The following is a 20938-nucleotide window of genomic DNA, read 5'->3' on the forward strand; positions in this document are numbered from 1 at the left end:
CTAAAGGTAGTTCCAGTTTTTCCAAATGTTCCTTTTTTCACTAGTTTCGTGCATCAAGCTAGTAATATGTGCTGCGTCTCTCAATCTTAATATTTCTGGCTTCTCAAGTGTGGAGAGCACATAGTTAGAATGCATGATGTAAAAAAATTGTGCTGAAATATTGATATTGAAATACAAGGAACTGAACAGATAAATTTCAATTGCTAATTTTGTTTATTGAACTTTAATAAAATGTACTTGAATTATTTTTAAAAATCAATTATGGCATCCAAATTTGTCTGTTCAGTTCATTGATATTGAAGTACAAGGAACTGAACAGATAAATTTGAATTCCTAATTTTGCTTATTGAACTTTAATAAAATGTACTTGAATTATTTTTTTAAATCAATTATGGCATCCAAATTTGTCTGTTCAGTTCATTGATATTGAAATACAAGGAACTGAACAGATAAATTTGAATTCCTAATTTTTCTTATTGAACTTTAATAAAAATGTACTTGAATTATTTATTTTAAAAATCAATTATGACTTTAATGGATAATTTATTTTATTTTAACTCTACAGTGGAATCCCTGGCATCATCTTTAATGGCAGGAATGGAACAAAGCTAATAGTGGCGCTCATTAAGACACGTTAACGAAGCATTGCATCAGAAGATCTAGCATTCTCATTGCGTGACACCTAAAGTCATCAGACATCCGTGTTGGAACTCATTTAAATTAGCTCAATAAATTGTGCTTGTTAGTGTCCTTGTTGGCAGCTATTCACACAAAAGTACCTTCTAACTGTGACGCTATCCAAGAACAGTAGCTGTCATTCAACACCTCTTGTGGTTCTTTCAAAAGCCAACTTGAAAATGTAAGAACATTTATTTCCAATGATTGGATGGCTGTTGGGTGGTATTACAAATTATGATGCTAACTGATCAATCATGTTCAGTAATGTTCATGTAGTCTCAGTGAGACAATTATCTATTTAATGTACATTTCACTGTCTATAAGTGTTTATTCTGCAAAAGAAAATCTTAGTACCTGTTAAATAAAGCTAATGTAAAGTTAATCAAAAGGCTGTCGTGAGGAAGGAACCTGCGTTAATTAAGATGTTTCATTGTGTCAATTAGTGCATATCTCAGCATATAAGATTTGGGACTGAAAATTAAACATTTTGGGATCAAAAGTTAGATTAATAACTTCATTTTATTGAGACCTGTTGAAAATGCAAAAGTTAGCTAAAAAAGGAGTTGCAGAGAAATGGAGGAATATGCAGGAAGGGAATGGGTAGGATGAAAAAAATATCTGTGATACTCTTTTACCCAGAGCAGAGGAATCAAGAACTAGAAGACATCAGTTTAAGTTGAGAGGGGAAAGATTTAATAGGAATTGAGGGGCAACTTTTTCTCACAGAGGGTCGTAGGTAGGAACAATTACCTGCCAGACAAGGCACTTAAGGCAGGTAATATAGAAAAATTTAAAGACGTTTATACAGATACATGGATAGGAAAGGTTTAGAGGGATATGGGCCAAATGTGGGCAGGTGAGCTAGTGTAAATGGGGGTATCTTAGTAAAGGGGGGGGGGGGTGGTTTTTACACTCTTTGTGTTGTTTTGCCAATGGCAGGATTGTGGATCATTACCTGACAGGTCAGACTAACTGAAGGGACTGTGTGTGGTATGTTGTCCAGTCACAGCTATTCCTGTTTACTCTCTATCCCTTCCCCCACATTCTCTGCAACTTCAAACTAATTTGTTTTACTATTCTTCCCAGTTCTAAGAGGTTGTTTGACTTGAAACATTAATTCTGCTTATGTTTCTACAGGTGCTGTTTGACTTGCTGAACGGTTCCAGCATTTTTGTTTTGTTTTTAGATTCTAGCATCTGCAGTTTTATTGATTTTTCATTGGAAAAAAAAGAGAACCGTTCAATTTTGTGTCAACTGTAAAAAGTTAACTATCATATCATATCATATACAGCCGGAAACAGGCCTTTTCGGCCCTCCAAGTCCGTGCCGCCCAGCGATCCCCGTACATTAACACTATCCTACACCCACTAGGGACAATTTTTACATTTACCCAGCCAATTAACCTACATACCTGTACGTCTTTGGAGTGTGGGAGGAAACCGAAGATCTCGGAGAAAACCCACGCAGGTCACGGGGAGAACGTACAAACTCCTTACAGTGCAGCATCCGCAGTCAGGATCGAACCTGAGTCTTCGGCGCATTCGCTGTAAAGCAGAATTCAGCTGCAAGTGACATTTGGTATTTTTATACTTTCGCAAGAATCGATGTTAAGTCACAGGGGAAATGAAACTGCTCTGCTTTTCACATGATTTTATAAAAAGCCCTATATAGTATAAATCTCTCAAATCTCAACCCTCCCCCAACTAGGTTAAAAATATTTAAAATGATACACTGACATTGGAGAGATAATTCAAGAATTTCTGATGAAAGAGGAGAGCTGTTTGTGTTTTTGAGTTGATAGATTTAAATTAACATTTCCACTTTCTGCACTGTGGGTTTCTCTCCAGGTCCAATGCTGTATTTTGTGGTTTTAAGTCAGATGGAAAGGGCCAATTACAAAACTGATGAAAGACAAAGTTTATAATGATATGAATAGTCCAAATAAAAGATTAATGAAGTGAAATGTTATTTGTGTTTCGCTCTTTGTGGTACATGTTGTTAAGAATATTCAGGATTTTGTATTAGTTTTTTTTTGATCTGGATGAAAATTGATCTAAATTTCTGTAGATCAGGCTGCACGGTGGCACCGAGGTAGAGTTGCTGCCTTACAGCGCTTTCAGTGCCAGAGACCCAGGTTCGATCCTGACTACGGGAGTTGCCTGTACCGAGTTTGTACCTTCTCCCCGTGACCTGTGTGGGTTTTCTCAGACCTTTGGTTCCCTCCCACACTCTGCAGGGTTGTAGGTTAATTGGCTTTCTATAAATGTAAATTGTCTCCAGTGTGTGTAGGATAGTGTTAGTGTGTGGGGATCACTGGCCGGTGCAGACTCGGTGTGCCAAAGGGCCTGTTTCCGCGCTGTAGAAACATAGAAAAATAGGTGCAGGAGTAGGCCATTCCGTCCTTTGAGCCAGCACCGCCATTCAATATGATCATGTCTGATCATCTAAAATCAGTACCCCGTTCCTGCTTTTCCCCCCATATCCATTGATTCCTTTAGCCCTAACAGCTAAATCTAACTCTTGAAAACATCCAGTGAATGAGGTTGCAGGGTGACTTGGACAGGTTGTGTGAGTGGGCGGATGCATGGCAGATGCAGCTTAATGTGGATAAGTGTGAGGTTATCCACTTTGGTGGTGAGAATAGGAAGGCAGATTATTATTTGAATGGTGTCAAGTTAGGAAAAGGGGACGTACAACGTGATCTGGGTGTCTTAGTGTATCAGTCACTGAAAGGAAGCATGCAGGTTGTAAGATTTGAGAAGTTTTCCCTCATTCTGCAATCAACACCAAACCAAAGAGCTGCAGTTTGGACATTTTAAACGGGAGACTGGGGCTGATAGCGGAGAAAGGCTGCGGTCAGTTTACCAAGGGATGTCACAATCTGTGGGTCCTAAAATGGCCGCAGGACCTCGTGACCAGCCACAAGAGCAAAAACCTTACAGCCCAGTCTCTAGGTTTCTGCAAAGCCACGGCCAGAACAATGGATGGGTATTGGCCATGCAGAAACCTGCGAAACCAGGTCGAAGTCCAGACACTGGGGCGCTGACATCAGCATACTCACAATGCCCCAAGCCGACCTACAGTTAATCTCGTTAAGGGGGCACAATAGCCCATAGAAAACTACCTGGTAGGTGATGGGAAACCAGTTAAACCCATCACCTCGCAACGAAATACCAATTAACACCGTCTGGCCATCCCCGGTACCCCCGGACATAAGCGCAGATCAGAGAGAAAACTCATACATATCTTTTAAACAAAGAGATCCCAAGATCTGGCGGGAGATAGGACGGGTCAGAATAGTATAACTGACCACGAATTTTGGGTTTTAAACTCAAGTCAAACGGATGCAGGAGGAAGAAAAGACAGGCAAGAAGAAGCGAAGTGCAAGAGAGAGGAACCGGCACGCAACTCGAGAAGAAATACTGCAAGAAAACCTGCAAGGAACGCAAGAAACGGAAGGAAGAAACTCAGGGGACAAGCACGACCCTCACGGAAAGCAGCGGAGAAGCAGCACGAACAGCCAGTAACCCCAGTAATAGCCCCATGGTGAGCATGTACTCCGATCCTGCACATCCTGGACATAGTTTAGTTGAATAAACGTGGGTGTGTAAATGAATATGTGTTGGTCAATTTTGCGATGTGTCGTACGTTCCCCATCTTACAGTCGTGTATATGTCTTGTAGAACTGTACGTTTTAGAATTCAGAGTAAAAGGTATTCATGTATATGTCTTGTAGAACTGTGCGTTTTATGATTCATAGTCAAAAGTATTCATGTAATTCGGTATGTGTCTTATAGATATGTCTTATAGAACTGTGAAGAGCATTCATGTACAATAGTCCCAAGCGCTCAATAAAAGCCTTTTCCATTTAAACCCTGGTCTTCAAATCTGGTCTGGTTGAGTTTTTCTGCACTATAAACGCTCCTGCATCTAAGTCCAGTGTCTAGAACCGTAGGGAGTGAGTGGGTCAAACCACTCACGGGGAACCAGTGTGCATCAAGGGACCAGAGCAAGGCACGGGGACCTTAGGTCGGGCGAAAGCTCGGCGCAGAAACCCCTTACAAGGTACAGCAGGCAGTGAAGAAAGCCAATGGAATGTTGGCCTTCATAACAAGAGGAGTTGAGTATAGGAGCAAAGAGGTCCTTCTGCAGTTGTACAGGGCCCTAGTGAGACCGCACCTGGAGTACTGTGTGCAGTTTTGGTCTCCAAATTTGAGGAAGGATATTCTTGCTATTGAGGGCGTGCAGCGTAGGTTTACTAGGTTAATTCCCGGAATGGCGGGACTGTCATATGTTGAAAGACTGGAGCGACTAGGTTTGTATACACTGGAATTTAGAAGGATGAGAGGGGATCTTATCGAAACGTATAAAATTATTAAGGGGTTGGACATGTTAGAGACGCTTCTTCAGATTGAGAGAGGGAGATATTAAGATATGGAAGGGTAAAATGTGAAAACGAGAGATGAAAGGGGGCGAAGATCACGGAAAATATAGAATGGATCATTCCTTCTCTCCCGAGATGCTGCCTGACCTGCTGAGTTACTCCAGCATTTTGTGAATAAACGGAAAATATAGAATGGATCATTCTATTGATTGGATCAATCAATGTAAAGTTTTCACATATGTATATGACATATCAGTGTAATTATCACTAGGGATTCCTATATTGTGTTATGTTTACTTAAATATTGTTTTGTACTTGTTTTTACAATATATATTAACGATTTCATCGAGGGAATTATACCTGTGTTAGATAAGACACAAAATGCCTGCCCCACTGAGTTACTCCAGCATTTTGTGTCTTATCTAACACAGGTATAAACCGGCATCTGCAGTTCTCAACAAAACAATTTGTTCTCTTTAGAGCCCATCTGTTCTGTGTAACTCTGATTCTATAAAACTATTTACACAAAAAGATACAAGGTGCTGGAGTAACTCAAAGGGTCACGTAGCATCTACAAAGGCTCCTGAGCCAAAACAGCACCTGCCCAAGTTCTCCATAGATGCTGCTTGACTTGCTGAGTTACCCCAGCATTTTTGTGTTCTATCCACCTATCCGGCACCCATTTCTCTTAAACCTTCCTCAGTCTGGAAAAAAAGGCTGTGTCCCTTATCTATTTCCCTCCATTGATGCTGCCTGACCTGCTGAGTTATTCGAGCACATTTGTGTCCTTCCCACCTTTCACTTGCCTAGCTTTATCCTGCTCCCCACCTTTCCCAGTCTTAAGAAGGGTCCGAAGATAGACACAAAAAGCTGGAGTAACTCAGTGAGTCAGACAGCATCTCTGGAGAAAAGGAATAGGTGACGTTTCAGGTCGAGCCCCTTCTTCAGACAGCTGCCAGATCCAGAAGATCTGAAGAAGGGTCTCAACCCGAAATGTCACCCATTCCTTTTCTCCAGGGATACTGTCTGACCTGCTGAGTTACTCCAGCACTTATGTTCTTTCCACCTATCACTTGCCTGGCTTTGGCCCGCTCCCCACCTCTTTTAGGCTGAAGAAAGACTGTGTCCCTTATCCATTTCACTCCAGATGCTGCCTGACCTGCTGAGTTACTCCAGTAGATTGACAAAAAAAAGCTGCAGTAACACAGGCAGCATCTCTGGAGAGAAGGAATGGATGATGTTTCGGGTGGAGACCCTTCTTCAGACTGGTTAGGGAATAAGGGAAACGAGAGATAGACAATGATGTGGAGAGATAAAGAACAATGAATAAAAGATATGCAAAAAATAATGATAATAAAGGAAACAGGCCATTGTTAGCTGTTTGTCGGGTGAATTGAGAAGCGAGTGCGACTTGGATGGGGGAGGGATAGAGAAAGGGAATGCCGGAGCTACCTGAAGTAAGAGAAATCAAATAAATCAATATTCATACCACTGCCTGGGCTGTAAGCTGCCCAAACTAAATATGAGAGGCCGTGCCTCCAATTTACGTTTAGCCTCATTCTCTGACAATGGAGGAGACCTAGGACAGAAAGGTCTGTGTAGGAAAGGGGAGAATTAAAAGTGTCCAGCAACCGGGAGATCAGGTAGGTTCAGGCAGGCTGAGCGAAGGTGTTCCACGAAATGATCGCCCAGTCTGAGTTTGGTCTCGCCGATGTATAATAGACAATAGGTGCAGGAGTAGGCCATTCAGCCCTTCGAGCCAGCACCGCCATTCAATGCGATCATGGCTGATCACTATCAATCAGTACCCCGTTCCTGCCTTCTCCCCATACCCCCTCACTCCGCTATCCTTAAGAGCTCTATCCAGCTCTCTCTTGAAAGCATCCAACGAACTGGCCTCCACTGCCTTCTGAGGCAGAGAATTCCACACCTTCACCACTCTCTGACTGAAAAAGTTCTTCCTCATCTCCGTTCTAAATGGCCTACCCCTTATTCTTAAACTGTGGCCCCTTGTTCTGGACTCCCCCAACATTGGGAACATGTTTCCTGCCTCTAATGTGTCCAATCCCCTAATTATCTTATATGTTTCAATAAGATCCCCCCTCATCCTTCTAAATTCCAGTGTATACAAACCTAATTGCTCCAGCCTTTCAATATACGACAGTCCCGCCATTCCGGGAATTAACCTAGTGAACCTACGCTGCACGCCCTCAATAGCAAGAATATCCTTCCTCAAATTTGGAGACCAAAACTGCACACAGTACTCCAGTTGCGGTCTCACCAGGGCCCGGTACAACTGTAGAAGGACCTCTTTGCTCCTATACTCAACTCCTCTTGTTATGAAGGCCAACATTCCATTGGCTTTCTTCACTGCCTGCTGTACCTGCATGCTTCCTTTCAGTGACTGATGCACTAGGACACCCAGATCTCGTTGAACATCCCCTCTTCCTAACTTGACACCATTCAGATAATAATCTGCCTTTCTATTCTTACTTCCAAAGTGAATAACCTCACACTTATCTACATTAAACTGCATCTGCCATGTATCCGCCCACTCACACAACCTGTCCAAGTCACCCTGCAGCCTTATTACATCTTCCTCACAATTCACACTACCCCCCAGCTTAGTATCATCTGCAAATTTGCTAATGGTACTTTTAATCCCTTCATCTAAGTCATTAATGTATATTGTAAATAGCTGGGGTCCCAGCACCGAACCTTGCGGTACCCCACTGGTCACTGCCTGCCATTCCGAAAGGGACCCATTTATCCCCACTCTTTGCTTTCTGTCTGTCAACCAATTTTCTATCCATGTCAGTACCCTACCCCCAATACCATGTGCTCTAATTTTGTCCACTAATCTCCTATTTGGGACCTTGTCGAAGGCTTTCTGAAAGTCGAGGTACACCACATCCACTGACTCTCCCCTGTCAATTTTCCTAGTTACATCCTCAAAAAATTCCAGTAGATTTGTCAAGCATGATTTCCCCTTCGTAAATCCATGCTGACTCGGAATTATCCTGTTACTGCTATCCAAATGCTCAGAAATTTCGTCTTTTATAATTGACTCCAGCATCTTCCCCACCACTGATGTCAGACTAACTGGTCTATAATTACCTGTTTTCTCTCTCCCTCCTTTCTTAAAAAGTGGGATAACATTTGCTATCCTCCAATCCACAGGAACTGATCCTGAATCTATAGAACATTGAAAAATGATCTCCAATGCTTCCACTATTTCTAGAGCCACCTCCTTAAGTACCCTGGGATGCAGACCATCAGGCCCTGGGGATTTATCAGCCTTCAGTCCCATCAGTCTACCAAAAACCATTTCCTGCCTAATGTGGATTTCCTTCAGTTCCTCCATCACCCTAGGTTCTCTGGCCCCTAGAACATTTGGGAGATTGTGTGTATCTTCCTCAGTGAAGACAGATCCAAAGTAACGGTTTAACTCGCCTGCCATTTCTTTGTTCCCCATAATAAATTCCCCTGCTTCTGTCTTCAAGGGACCCACATTTGCCTTGACTATTTTTTTCCACTTCACGTACCTAAAAAAACCTTTGCTATCCTCCTTTATATTATTGGCTAGTTTACCCTCGTACCTCATCTTTTCTCCCCGTATTGCCTTTTTAGTTAACTTTAAGTTAACTTTAGTTAAGTTAAGAGTCCACATCATGAACAACAGATACGGTAGATGAGGTTGGAGGACCATTTCCAAAGTAGTTAAAGTACTCCAGTACTTTTGTGTCCATCTATCACTTGCCTGGCTTTGTCCCGCTCCCCACCTCTCTTCCACCTTTCCCAGTCTGAAGAAAGGCCGTGTTCCTCCACGGACGCTGCCTGACCTGCTGAGTTCCGCCAACACTTCGTGTTTTCTTCAGGACTCCAGCACCTCCTCCAGTCGCTCGGCCTCGGTGTCACCGGCGCCATTTTTTTAAAAAATCAGTGCGACCCGCAAAAAGTGACCGGAGACACAAAATGCTGGCGTAACTCAGCGGGACGGGCAGCGTCTCTGGAGAGAAGGAACCCGGGCGACGTTTCGAGTCGAGACCCTTGCCTTGCTTCAGACTTTCTCGTGGGAGAGAGCGGAGAACTTCAAAGTAGTTCAAACTCCACCCCGAGGTAGGAGAAGATGGGACACATACAAAAAAATGCTGGAGTAACTCAGCCGGGACGGCCAACGTCGCTGGAGAGAAGGAATGGGTGAACGTTTAGTGTCGAGTCGAGACCCGCCTTGTCCAGACTGCCGAGGAGGGATCTTCTGAGAAGAAATCTTGAGGAGATTTCGCTGAGTGAGCGGCTCTGACTGGAGCTGGAGCGGCCGTCGTCCTGGTCCGCGCATGCGCCCGCGCGCCCGCACGCCCGATGCCGTCCGGCGGCTTGAGGCGGGGGAAGGGGGAGTGGCGGCGGTTGGCGGTCGGACGCCGGAGTTAGGCGCGTCGAGTTGTCCATCCTATCCCTCGCCTCACTTCATCTCATAGAAGTACCGAGCGTCTTCGTCTTCGTCGTCGGTTCAATCTCCGGAAAGAAGCCATGGAGCAGTTGGGCTGCTGAGGGAGTCGATCCCAGGAGCCGTGAGCAGGAGGAAAGGCAGGGAAAAGGGAGCGGGACTCCTCCCCGTGGATAAAAAAAAAGGCCCCGTACTCGCCGCCATCGCAGGTGAGCCGTCCCATCCCATTAAAAAAATCCAACCCGTCACCACCACCACCTCCTCCTCCTGCTGCGAGGAGTTGTTCCCTCTTCCCGATTGTCCCCGGGAAGTGTTTGCCTTCGTGGTGGCGGATGTTTGGGCTCCATTGCATTGCTCTTTTTGTTTCCTATCCGTCCCAGCAGCAGGAAGATAGACACAAATATGCTGGAGTAACTCTTGACTGCGGGACAGGCAGCATGTTGTGAGAGAAGGAATAGGTAAGGTTTCGAGTCGAGACCCTTCTTCAGAACTCCAGCCGTTCTTTTGGAGTTGGTCTCGATCCGAGAGGCTGGAGCCGAGAAGTTAAGGTTTGTGTTGGTTGCGATGTTATGATTATCTGCCACACCTTCACGAAACTGGATCACTGTGTCAGCCACTGGACTGACTCTTCAGCCTCCGAACTTCCCTACAAACTTTATGCAATTTCTTTGAAAATAATTCCAGATTACTCTCTCGTTTTCATTTCTTCCGCTGCGATCTTTTTTTTGAAAATCCCGTCACCGAGGAAAGATGTTTTTTAGATTGTTATAAATATTTTGCGTAGTTTAGTTTTAGAAAAAAAACTTTTACTTATGAACAAAGTGAAACCGTCAGTGGTTAAAAAATCACTCAAGCCGGACATTTGAGTTACGTTATACATCTAGTCACTGTATGTAGCATTTCCTTAAAAGAAAACCTCAGTTTTTATGGTATTTAAAAGGAGACGGATGCTCGAATAAGGCTCGGAAATAAAACTGGTTAATTTGAAAATTATTAACGGAAAGTTTGATGAAATGTCCCATCTGAGACGTTTAATTTTCAGATCCCGATTAAAGTTTTGTTTTTATTTTTGATCTCTAGGTAGTTTTCATGGTATATTTACCCAATTTTTAATTGAGTTATTTTCAAAGTAGTCTACCAGTTTAAGTCTAGCCTTCGTATTTATTTATTTTAGTCTTTATATTTATTTATTTTGAAAGCTTCCCTGACTTCTGTTTCCCAGCTCACATGCAATGTTTGAATCTAGAGAATTTTTAAAATTTTATTAATGGGCTGTGGGAACCCAAGTCAGTGAAGGGAACAAGTGATTTATTGGAGAGTTCCTTAAACAATTCCTTTTAGTATTTGCAACTTGAATTACTTTTGTTCCTTTAATGTATATTAATTCATTGTCTTATTTAATTTGATTTTAGCGCACTTTTTAATCATGGTTGCAAACAGTGAATATGAATGAAATAATTAAAATATCCATATTTCCACTATGCATCAATTAAAAGGTCTTGGAAAGTTTCTGTTTTCATAAATTTTTATAACTAAAGATGACAGCTCTGGAAAGGATGAAAATTGTTCGCCTTTTATTTGTGTTCAAAAATGTACCAATTTAGTAACATTTGGGGCAAATTTGTAATGATCTGAAATAAACACAAAATGCTGGAGTAACTTCGAGGGTCAGGCAGCATCTCTGGAGAAAATGGATAGGTGACGTTTCAGGTCAGGAGCCTTATTCAGACTAATCTAGTTGATTGAATGAAATTACACTAATGTTGATGCTTTTAAGCATTCCTTAAATATTGAGAAAGGTACAATTTTGTTGAGTAAACATGTAATTTTTAGATTTACATCATCTGCAGGTTTCTTTTGCTGCAATTGCTTAGCAAATGTGAGAATCATTCATAACAATTCTCACGACAATTGCACATCAGTTGCAGCAAACACAAAAATTGTTGCAAAAGGTTGATGTAAAAGATCATGGTAATCTAGTGGCCAGAGGACCTAGGGTGACGGAGGAACTGAAGGAAATTCACATTAAGCAGGGAATGGTGTTGGGTAGACTGATGGGACTGAAGGCTGATAAATCCCCTGGGCCTGATCGTCTGCATCCCAGAGTACTTAAGGAGGTGGCTCTGGAAATCATGGTGATTGGTGATCATTTTCCAATGTTTTATAGTTTCAGGATCAGTTCCTGTGGATAGGAGGGTAGTTAATGTTATCCCACTTTTTAAGAAAGAAGGGAGAGAGAAAATGGAATTATAGACCAGTTAGCCTGACATCGGTGGTGGGGAAGATGCTGGAGTCAACAGTAACAGATGAAATAGTGGCACATTTGGAAAGCAGTAACAGGATCTACATGGATTTACATGAGTCTACATCGATTTACATGAGTCAACCGAGTCTACATGGATTTACAAAGGGGAAATCATGCTTGACTAATCTTCTGGAATGTTTTGAGGATGTAACTGGAAAAATGGACAAGGGAGAGCCAGTGAATGTAGTGTTCCTGGAATTTCAGAAAGCGTTTGATAAGATCCCACATAGGAGATTAGTGGGCAAAATTAGAACACATGGTATTGGGGGTAGGGTACTGACATGGATAGAAAATCGGTTGGCAGACAGGAAACAAAGAGTAGGGATTAACGGGTCCCTTTCAGAATGGCAGGCAGTGACTAGTGGGTTACCGCAAGGCTCGGTGCTGGGACCGCAGCTATTTACAATATACATTAATGATTTAGATGAAAGGATTAAAAGTAACATTAGCAAATTTGCAGATGACACAAAGCTCGGTGGCAGTGTGAACTGTGAGGAGGATGTTATGAGGATGCAGGGTGACTTGGACAGGTTGGGTGAGTGGGCAGATGCAGTTTAATGTGGATAAATGTGAGGTTATCCACTTTGGTGGCAAGAACAGGATGGCAGATTGTTATCCAAATAGTGTCAAGTTAGGAAAAGGGGAAGTACAACGAGATCTGGGTGTCTTTGAGCATCAGTCACTGAAAGTAAGCATGCAGTTGCAGCAGGCAGTGAAGAAAGCTAATGGCATGTTGCCTTTCATAACAAGAGGAGTTGAGTAGAGGAGCAAAGAGGTTCTTCTGCAGTTGAGACCACACCTGGAATATTGTGTGCAGTTTTGGTCTCCAAATTTGAGGAAGGACATTCTTGCTATTGAGGGAGTGCAGAGTAGGTTCACAAGGTTAATTCCCGGGATGGCTAGACTGTCATACAGTGCATTCAGAAAGTATTCAGACCCCTTCACTTGTTCCACATTTTGTTACGTTACAGCCTTATTTTAAAATGGATTAAATTCTTTTTTTTTAATCATCAATCTACAAACAATACACCAGAATGACGAAGCAAAAACAGGTGTTTAGAAATTTTTGCAAAGTAATTAAAAAGAAATAACTGAAATATCACATTTACATAAGTATTCAGATCCTTTGCTATGACACTTAAAATTGAGCTCCGGTTCATCTGTTTCCATTGATTATCCTTGAGATGTTTCTTCAACTTGATTAGAGTCCACCCGTGGTAAAATAAAGTGATTAGACATGATTTGGAAAGTCACACACCTATATAAGGTCCCACAGTTAACAGTGCATGTCAGAGCAAAAACCAAGCAATGAAGACGAAGGAATTGTCCGTAGACTTATGAGACAGGATTGTGTCGAGACACAGATCTGGGGAAGGGTATAAAACAATTTCTGCAGCATTGGAGGTCCCGAAGAGTACAGTGGCCTCTGTCATTCTTAAATGGAAGAACTTTGGAACCACCAGGACTCTTCATCGAGCTGGCCGCGCGGCCAAACTGAGCAATCGGGGGAGAAGGGCCTTGGTCAGGGAGGTGACCGAGAACACGATGGTCACTCTGACAGAGCTCCAGAGTTCCTCTGTGAAGATGGGTGAACTTTCCAGAAGGGCAACTATATCTGCAGCAATCCACCAATCAGGCCTTTATGGTAGAGTGGCCAGACGGAAGCCACTCCTCAGTAAAAGGTACATGACAGCCCGCTTGGAGTTTGCCAAAAGGCATCTAAAGGACTCTCAGACCATGAGAAACAAGATTCTCTGGTCTGATGAAACCAAGATTGAACTCTTTGGCCTGAATGCCAAGCATCACATCTGGAGGAAACCAGGCACCGCTCATCACCTGGTGAATACCATACCTACGGTGACGCATGGCGGTGGCAGTGTCATGCTGTGGGGATGTTTTTCAGTGGCAGGAACTGGGAGATGAGCCAGGATCAAGGGAAAGATGAATGGAGCAAAGTACAGAGAGATCCTTGATGAAAACTTGTTCCAGAGCATTCTGGACCTCAGACTGGGGCAGAGGTTCATCTTCCAACAGGACCCTCAGCACACAGCCAAGACAACGCAGGAGTGGCTTCATGACAAGTCTGTGAATGTCCTTGAGTGGCCCAGCCAGAGTACAGACTTGAACGGAGATGAGGAAAAACTTTTCACCCAGAGAGTTGTGAATCTGTGGAATTCTCTGCCTCAGAAGGCAGTGGAGGCCGATTCTCTGGATACTTTCAAGAGAGAGTTAGATAGAGCTCTTAAAGATAGCGGAGTCAAGGGATCTGGGGAGAAGGCATGAACGGTGTGGATGATCAGCCATGATCACAGTGAATGGCAATGCTGGTTCGAAGGGCCAAATGGCCTACTCCTGCACCTATTGCCTCTATTGTCTTCACAATTTTTTATTGTAAACAAAATTATGTCAGTTACCTTGTGGTGAAACTTCTCATGCATTTCTCAAAACTATCTTGGGGGAAGGCTATGTTCAAATCCATCTTGTTTTCTTTTTATTCTGAGCATGGATTGCCACTAATGTTGGAGTCTTTATTTGGATCTAGAAAATATTTTCCTTACACTTTAGCTTTCTGTAAAAATCTTTCTCTTTACAGAGTCACAGTTCTGAGCTGATTAATCACACAATATGTAAAAATATGGACCAAGTTATAAACAAAGCACTTGGGGCAAAAATAGCTTAAACAACCCAAATTGTGCCCCAAGAGAGACTTTATTTTTAAATTAGTAGTCAAGCAAATTAGTGGTTATGCCAATGAAGCAAGTTTGTGTATAAACATTCTAAATTGATTTTTTCGCAACCAAATCATAATAGAAAAATTAATGTAGTGTGAAACTGGAGATATCTTTGACAGTCATTTATTCAAACAGAACATTAACGATTGACTGCACATGGCATATGAGAGGAACAACAGATGTATTATTTGTCAAAAACTGATTAAAATACCATTATGGAACAACTAAATTTATCAGTACAGGTTATGTCTTGGATAATACCTATTGAAAATGTGATTTGAATAAACTTAATTTTGAGGTTGTAAGAGTAAATATTAAATTGGAATTTTTAGAAAATTATGTAAAGTCGGGATAAACAAACTTTCTTTGTAAAATAGGTAATTATATGTTGTGGAGATGTAAGAGACTGCAGATGCTGCATTGAATACTGTGTTCACTTATGCTACCAGCAGAGTAAATATAACAGATCATTCATCTCCTTGCTGTGTGTGAAATATTTGGCTTCTGTATTTGCTTAAATAAATCACTTGTTCAGAAGTTGCAATTAGCAATGAAGCAACAACTGTGGAGAAAGATCTGTAAGTTGTGATATGGCCATTCACTGTCATTCTTTTAGTCATCTTTTCAGTGGGATTACCAGCATCTGAATATGTTGGCATCAGGTTGGCTAAAGCAGGTGATCATAAATCAGGAAGGGGAAATCAATTATTGAAACATTTTAAATACTATTAAGTGTTAATGAAGTTTGAAGCAGAAGTAAAATAGAAACTGAAATATATTTTGACGTTCATGAGGCAATCTAATTGGAGTTTTGGGGCTGAATGGTTTGTTTTGATGTTAGAACATATTTCCTGAGCAGTAATAATGGCTCTTCAATAAGAGCTCAAAGTCATATTGATTGTGCAATTTGTGAGGAAATCAGTTTCAATCATAGGCAGAAACATGATTTCCTCATAAAACTGATTTTATATGGAAATTGCAAAATTGTTGCCAGTTCAACAATATATCATGATGTTGATAAATGTATTATCTTTAACCCTGCAAAATCACTGTGGAAACAATGCGTAGTAAGAGAAGACACTTGGAATATTTTAAAATGTTATCTTTTTCACCATCTCTCTAAACATTTCAAATATGAGATTAATTTCTTAATTTAATAAAAAATTGAATGACCTTATTCTAACATTACAATTTTTCAAAATGCAAGTTGGAAAGTTTTCTAAGTTGCTTAATTCAATTTTTTAAAACAAACTGTCAATTTAAGAAAACCTTTTATTTATAAGACGCAGAGTGGGAGGAAGTGTCCAGATAATTGTGGGAATCCATAGATTTGTAGTGGACATCAGTCGATTGTGTGTCCCTTATGATGGGGACAGAGAGATTAAAAAAAATGAGAAGTGTCAGAGATCGTCCAGGTGAATTTGAGGAAAGGGTGGAAGTTAGTGGTGAAGTTAATGAAATCAACGACTTCTGCACAGGTGTAGAAGGCAGCTCAAATGCAGTCATCGATGTAGCAGAGAAAGAGTTGGGGGATGGTGCCAATGTACGTTTGGAACAAGGACTTCGACGTAATCGAAAAATAGTCAGGCAATGCTAGGTCCCATCTCTGTAACTTGAAGAAAGTGAGAAGAGTAAAAAGAGATATTGTTGAGGGTAAGGACAAGTTCTGCCAGGTGGAAGAGAGTGTTAACAGAGGGAAATTAATTGGGCCTCTGTTAGTGTATTTACCTAAGTGAATTTGAATGAAAAGGGGATGACTTGCATTTTCCACAGCACAAACCTCGGTGAATGATGAGAAGTGCACTGTAGGAACCAATATCAAACAGATGGAGGAAATGTACAGATTTATTAATATTACTTGTTATCTTGAAAGGTAATGCATCTTTTCAGGATTGTCTAAAATTTCATGTTTCTTGGGCCGTTATTTTTATACATTCGTTTAAATTTGTTACAAAGAGTGACCATTTAAAAAAAAGGTTGCATTTATAATAAACAGGATACATTCCTAGAAGTCATTTTAACTAACTGTTATCAGATAAGGGAAGTCTATCTGTAAAAATGTTTTCAAACTTGCTTGTAGTCATTATAAATGAGAAACATGCTGTTCCCAATAGTTATTGTAAATAATACCGAAACACAGAACCTTTATACAGGAACAAGCAGATTCCATTTTTCATGATAAATTGGACAGAATATATTTTTGATGCTTATTCATGTTTCTGTAAAATTAAAATGTTCTTACTGCTGAGCAAAATCTCTTGAAAATACACTTAGAGTAATGCAGCTTCTTGGATGTCCAAGCATTGCATTTTGCTTTGTGGGAGCGACGGAGAAATAGCTCGCTTGATTTTCTTTGCTCGTTTTGCGTGAGTTCCTTGTGTCCGACATAAATTTCCATTCTGGTTGATTCCTCATACTCCTTGTTAACAAACAAAAATTAGTGTTGTTTAAATTTTTCATTTGATGTGGACATTGTTTTTGAAAGAGGGCATTCCATATTTTTCATTTTAAGTCGGAAGTATGTTGTATCATCACTCCTGGCGAATTTGGATTCACCATATTTCACTGAATCTTCTGATCACCCTGGATCATACATTGATCACATAATCATCTTTATTCAAGGGAATTTAAAATAGTTTATGCAACTAATACTCAAAATGCAAACCATTTTTTTGTGGCAGTGTCATTCACATGAATTAATGGTATTCTTCCTCCAAGACAGTAAAACGTCTTTCAGTGATGGGAATTGCCTAGAACTGCCCAGAAACAGCATGGAAATAGGCCCTCAACCCACCGTAACAGTGCTATCAATCATCCATATTTTCCCTATCCTCCCTTGCCCTTTTTATGCCCTCACTTGCCCACACTTGGGACAATCTTTAGTGACTATTAAGCTATTAACCTGCACATGAACACCAGTGATCTTTTATTTGCTTCAGTGACAGCCTTGTCATTATCAAACCTTGTGAATCAAAAAAGTTAACAATCACAGCAAGGTTCATGTTTTATGACTTTGTCCCCAAACAATATTGTTTTGTTCTGTTGACTATATTTGAAACTTGCCATAGGTCGAATGCAAGTTATCTGTGCTGATGCTGCTTCTAACATTTCCATATTTCCCTTCATTTCAGGTAGTTGACTGTTACGTGGCAAAAATAAGGAACCATTTGCCCTAATCAAGGTGCAAATCAAGAAACGGTTCAAGAATATTGCCAGCAGGAAGGACAATGTCAGATGAGTAAGTAAGCCATCACAAACGCTTCACAATTAATATAAAATATTGTCTATTATTATGCTTTACTGTTTTGGAATAAATGCTGAATTTATTGAGTTGATGCTGACAGAAAAATTTACCTGAAAACATTTGGGCCTTTTTTCATGCACTTTTTAATGGAACTCTGACCAAAATACAGTGGAAATTCTGAAAATTGGGCTTGGATGGTACATAACTAAGATTTGAACTTAACAATGAGTCTAGAAATGGAAATATTACTCAAATAACTGAAAGGAGATAAATTAAAAATGAAATCCTGCTTCCTTGACCTGGATTTCCTTCTTGCCCATCCTTGGTGAAACCCACTTCATTTTCTGAATACCAGGGTAATTAATTTCACATGGTACATAGAGTCATACGGCGTGGGAACTGGCCCTTCAGCTGAACTTGCCCACACCGACCAACCTGGCCCATCTACATGAGTCCCATCTGACTGCGTTTGGCCTATATCCCTCTAAACCTGTCTCATCCATGTACCTGTCTAAATGTTTCTTAAATGATAGTACCTTCAAAGTACATAAATTTGTTTAGTACATAAATAAATAGTACATAAATCTGTTTTCTCGTCTACTCTTAAAAACATCAAATTTCCAGGCTTTGGTATCTAAAATGTGTCAAATCAGCAGTTGTTTACTCTTTGAGCAACCCCGTAGATTCTGGTGTGATCAGTGCTGGTGTTTGTAAGTAGAAATCCCTTGGGGTTATGATACAAATCAGCCCAATTAGCAATCATGTAGCAGAGATCTGACTGCTACACAAAATGCATAAAGCCTCATCTATTTTTGTGTTCTATTGACACTATACTCACTGGCCAGCCTCAGATCCATCCTCCTCCCCACCTGGTTCCAGTCACTCCTTATCCCCTCCCCATCTGGTACCACCAATCACCTACCTTCCTCTATTCCCAATTCATTCCTCCACCCCCAACACTCACCTCTTATATTGTTATATTAAGGCAATCTTTCCTCTTCCTCATCAGTCTTCCCTTTTTGCTCAGACCCAATGCAAGGTCTTGAACTGAAATGTCGACTTGCACCTTTTGGCTCCACAGATGCTATTTGGTCCACTGTTCTTCCAGCTTCCCATTTGTTGTTCTATATTCCAACATCTGCAATGTATTTTATCTTCAGTACAATGTACAGTGGCCTCTTTCCTGCCACTGATTGTGTCATTATAAGATTCTTTGAACCAAAGAACAGTATTTCCTCTTAAATGGATGTTTGAAAATAGTACAATTCATCGCTACAAATCACTAACATGTCATTATCATTAAAAGGAGCATCAACCAAATTCATGCATTTGTATCATGTAGATCATTAATCTATTAAGAGTGTTCTTGATCCTCTGGTCCAAACATACATAGGCACTTAAAAAAACAAAACAACATCCATTAAAGCTGTATGTTGCTGTGCTGGGCACCTGATGCAAATTTCTGCCCTCCCTCAGCTGTGCTGGTAACCTGGCATGAACTACCTCTCTATGGAATAGAATACTTTATTATCACATGTGCCTTGGCACAGTGAAATTCTTTGCTACATACCCAATGTATACAATGTATGGCATTCCTACAGCAAGGCTCTGTTGAAAGGCTGCCTGTGAGGCCCGGTGATGAGGGGAGTGATTGTTCCAAGGTTCTACCCTGGCTTGTATGGTGAGTCCCTACCAGAGTGTGGGCCTTTGGTAGGGACAAGCAACTCCATATATTGGTGGTCAGGCTGAATCCTAAAGAAGCTCTCTTCACCTTGTGTTAGATACGGTGGAAGCTGGTGATGAAAGAACCAAGTAGTCTATTGCGACTTGTCTCCCGAACAGCCAATGGAGAACAGGGTGTTTTGTTGAGTCTCTTATGGCACTAAGTAACTTCACCCTTTTGCCTTGGCCCACTCAGCACTAACCACTGTGGGCAGCCTCTTCCCACTTAGCCATGGGGTGGTTCATTGCTGAATTTCCATCAGTTTCCCAGCACTCAGGTTCTTGGCATAGCTGATGAGAGGGCAGGGATTCTTGCCAGAGTTCCAGCACATCAGTACTGTTGGTTTCATGCCTCTATTTATAATGCAATAATGGCCCCTTTAACACTGATTTACTTGGTGCTCTTGGTTCTCTGTGTTCACCCTGCCAAAGTTTCAGTGTGTTAATGTTACTATTGTTATAATGCAAATCAGTCAACGTAATCCAGCTTTAAAGAGAAATCCTGAATTGCAAATCTACAAAACCTGGGAGAACCAATTCAACCTCAAACTTCATATTGTTGTGATCTTTCTGGTGTTGTTCGTCAAACAAGGCAGAGAGAGTTAAGTAAAGACAAGAGTCAAGAGTGTTTTATTGTTATATGTCCCAGACAAAACTATGAAATTCTTACTTGCTGCAGCACAACAGAATATGTAAACATAGTACATTGTAAACAATATGATAAACGAGAGAGAAAAAAAAATCAGTGCATATCTATACACATACTCAAGTACACACACACACAATATACATATACATGCACACATACTAAAAAAAAATCAAACAATAGCAGTGCAATAATAATAATAATAGTCTATTGTAGTTCAGAGTTTATTTGAGGTTGTAGTGTTTAATAGCCTGATGGTTGTCGGGAAGAAACTGTCCATGAACCTAGACTTTACAGTTTTCAAGTACCTTCTTCAGTGAAATGAGTGTGTGGCCAGGATGGTGTGGGTCTCTGATGATGCAGGCAGCGACTCCGATAAATCCCTTCGATGGTGGAGAGGTCAGAGCCGATGATGGACTGGGCAGTGGTCGCATCTTTTTGCAGTCTTTTCTGCTCCTGGGCGTTCAAGTTGGCGAACCAGGCCATGATGAAACCAGTCAATATGCTCTCTACCGTACACCTGTAGAAGTAAAAGAGAATCCCCTTTGACAGACCAAATCTCCGTAATCTTCTCGGGAAGTAGAGGCGTTAATGTGCTTAATTTATAATTGCATCAGTGTGCTGGGTCCAGGAAAGATCTTCGGAAATATGCATACACAGGAATTTGAAGTTTTTGACTATCTCCACCATGATGGTGGGTTCTCATCCTTCCTCTTCCAAAGTCCACGATCAGTTCATTGGTTTTACTGATATTTCTCCAACTCGATCATCAGAAAAACG

General features: G+C 41.1%; 2 protein-coding genes across 3 annotated transcripts in view; both read left to right on the forward strand.

The window, feature by feature from the left end:
• The window catches only part of tubgcp5 (tubulin gamma complex component 5), a 43914-nt gene extending 39382 nt beyond the window's left edge, over positions 1-4532 (forward strand). Inside the window, exon 23 of the mRNA XM_078402085.1 lies at positions 566-4532. Within this exon, the coding sequence (XP_078258211.1) occupies positions 566-612 (47 nt within the window). The 3' untranslated portion in view covers positions 613-4532. The remainder of the gene's footprint in view (positions 1-565) is intronic.
• A 4899-nt stretch (positions 4533-9431) lies between these two features.
• Positions 9432-20938, forward strand: part of cyfip1 (cytoplasmic FMR1 interacting protein 1) — a 92545-nt gene continuing 81038 nt past the window's right edge. Inside the window, exons 1-2 of one of the 2 annotated variants that reach the window (XM_078402086.1) lie at positions 9432-9718; positions 17678-17784. In XM_078402086.1, coding sequence (XP_078258212.1) covers positions 17774-17784 — 11 coding nt within the window. In that variant the 5' untranslated portion in view covers positions 9432-9718; positions 17678-17773. Of the gene's footprint in view, positions 9719-9831; positions 9968-17677; positions 17785-20938 lie in introns of those variants that run through there. The other variant, XM_078402087.1, reaches the window with a different exon arrangement.

The sequence above is a fragment of the Rhinoraja longicauda genome, chromosome 7 (assembly GCF_053455715.1).
Source record: "Rhinoraja longicauda isolate Sanriku21f chromosome 7, sRhiLon1.1, whole genome shotgun sequence".
Lineage (NCBI taxonomy): Eukaryota > Metazoa > Chordata > Chondrichthyes > Rajiformes > Arhynchobatidae > Rhinoraja > Rhinoraja longicauda.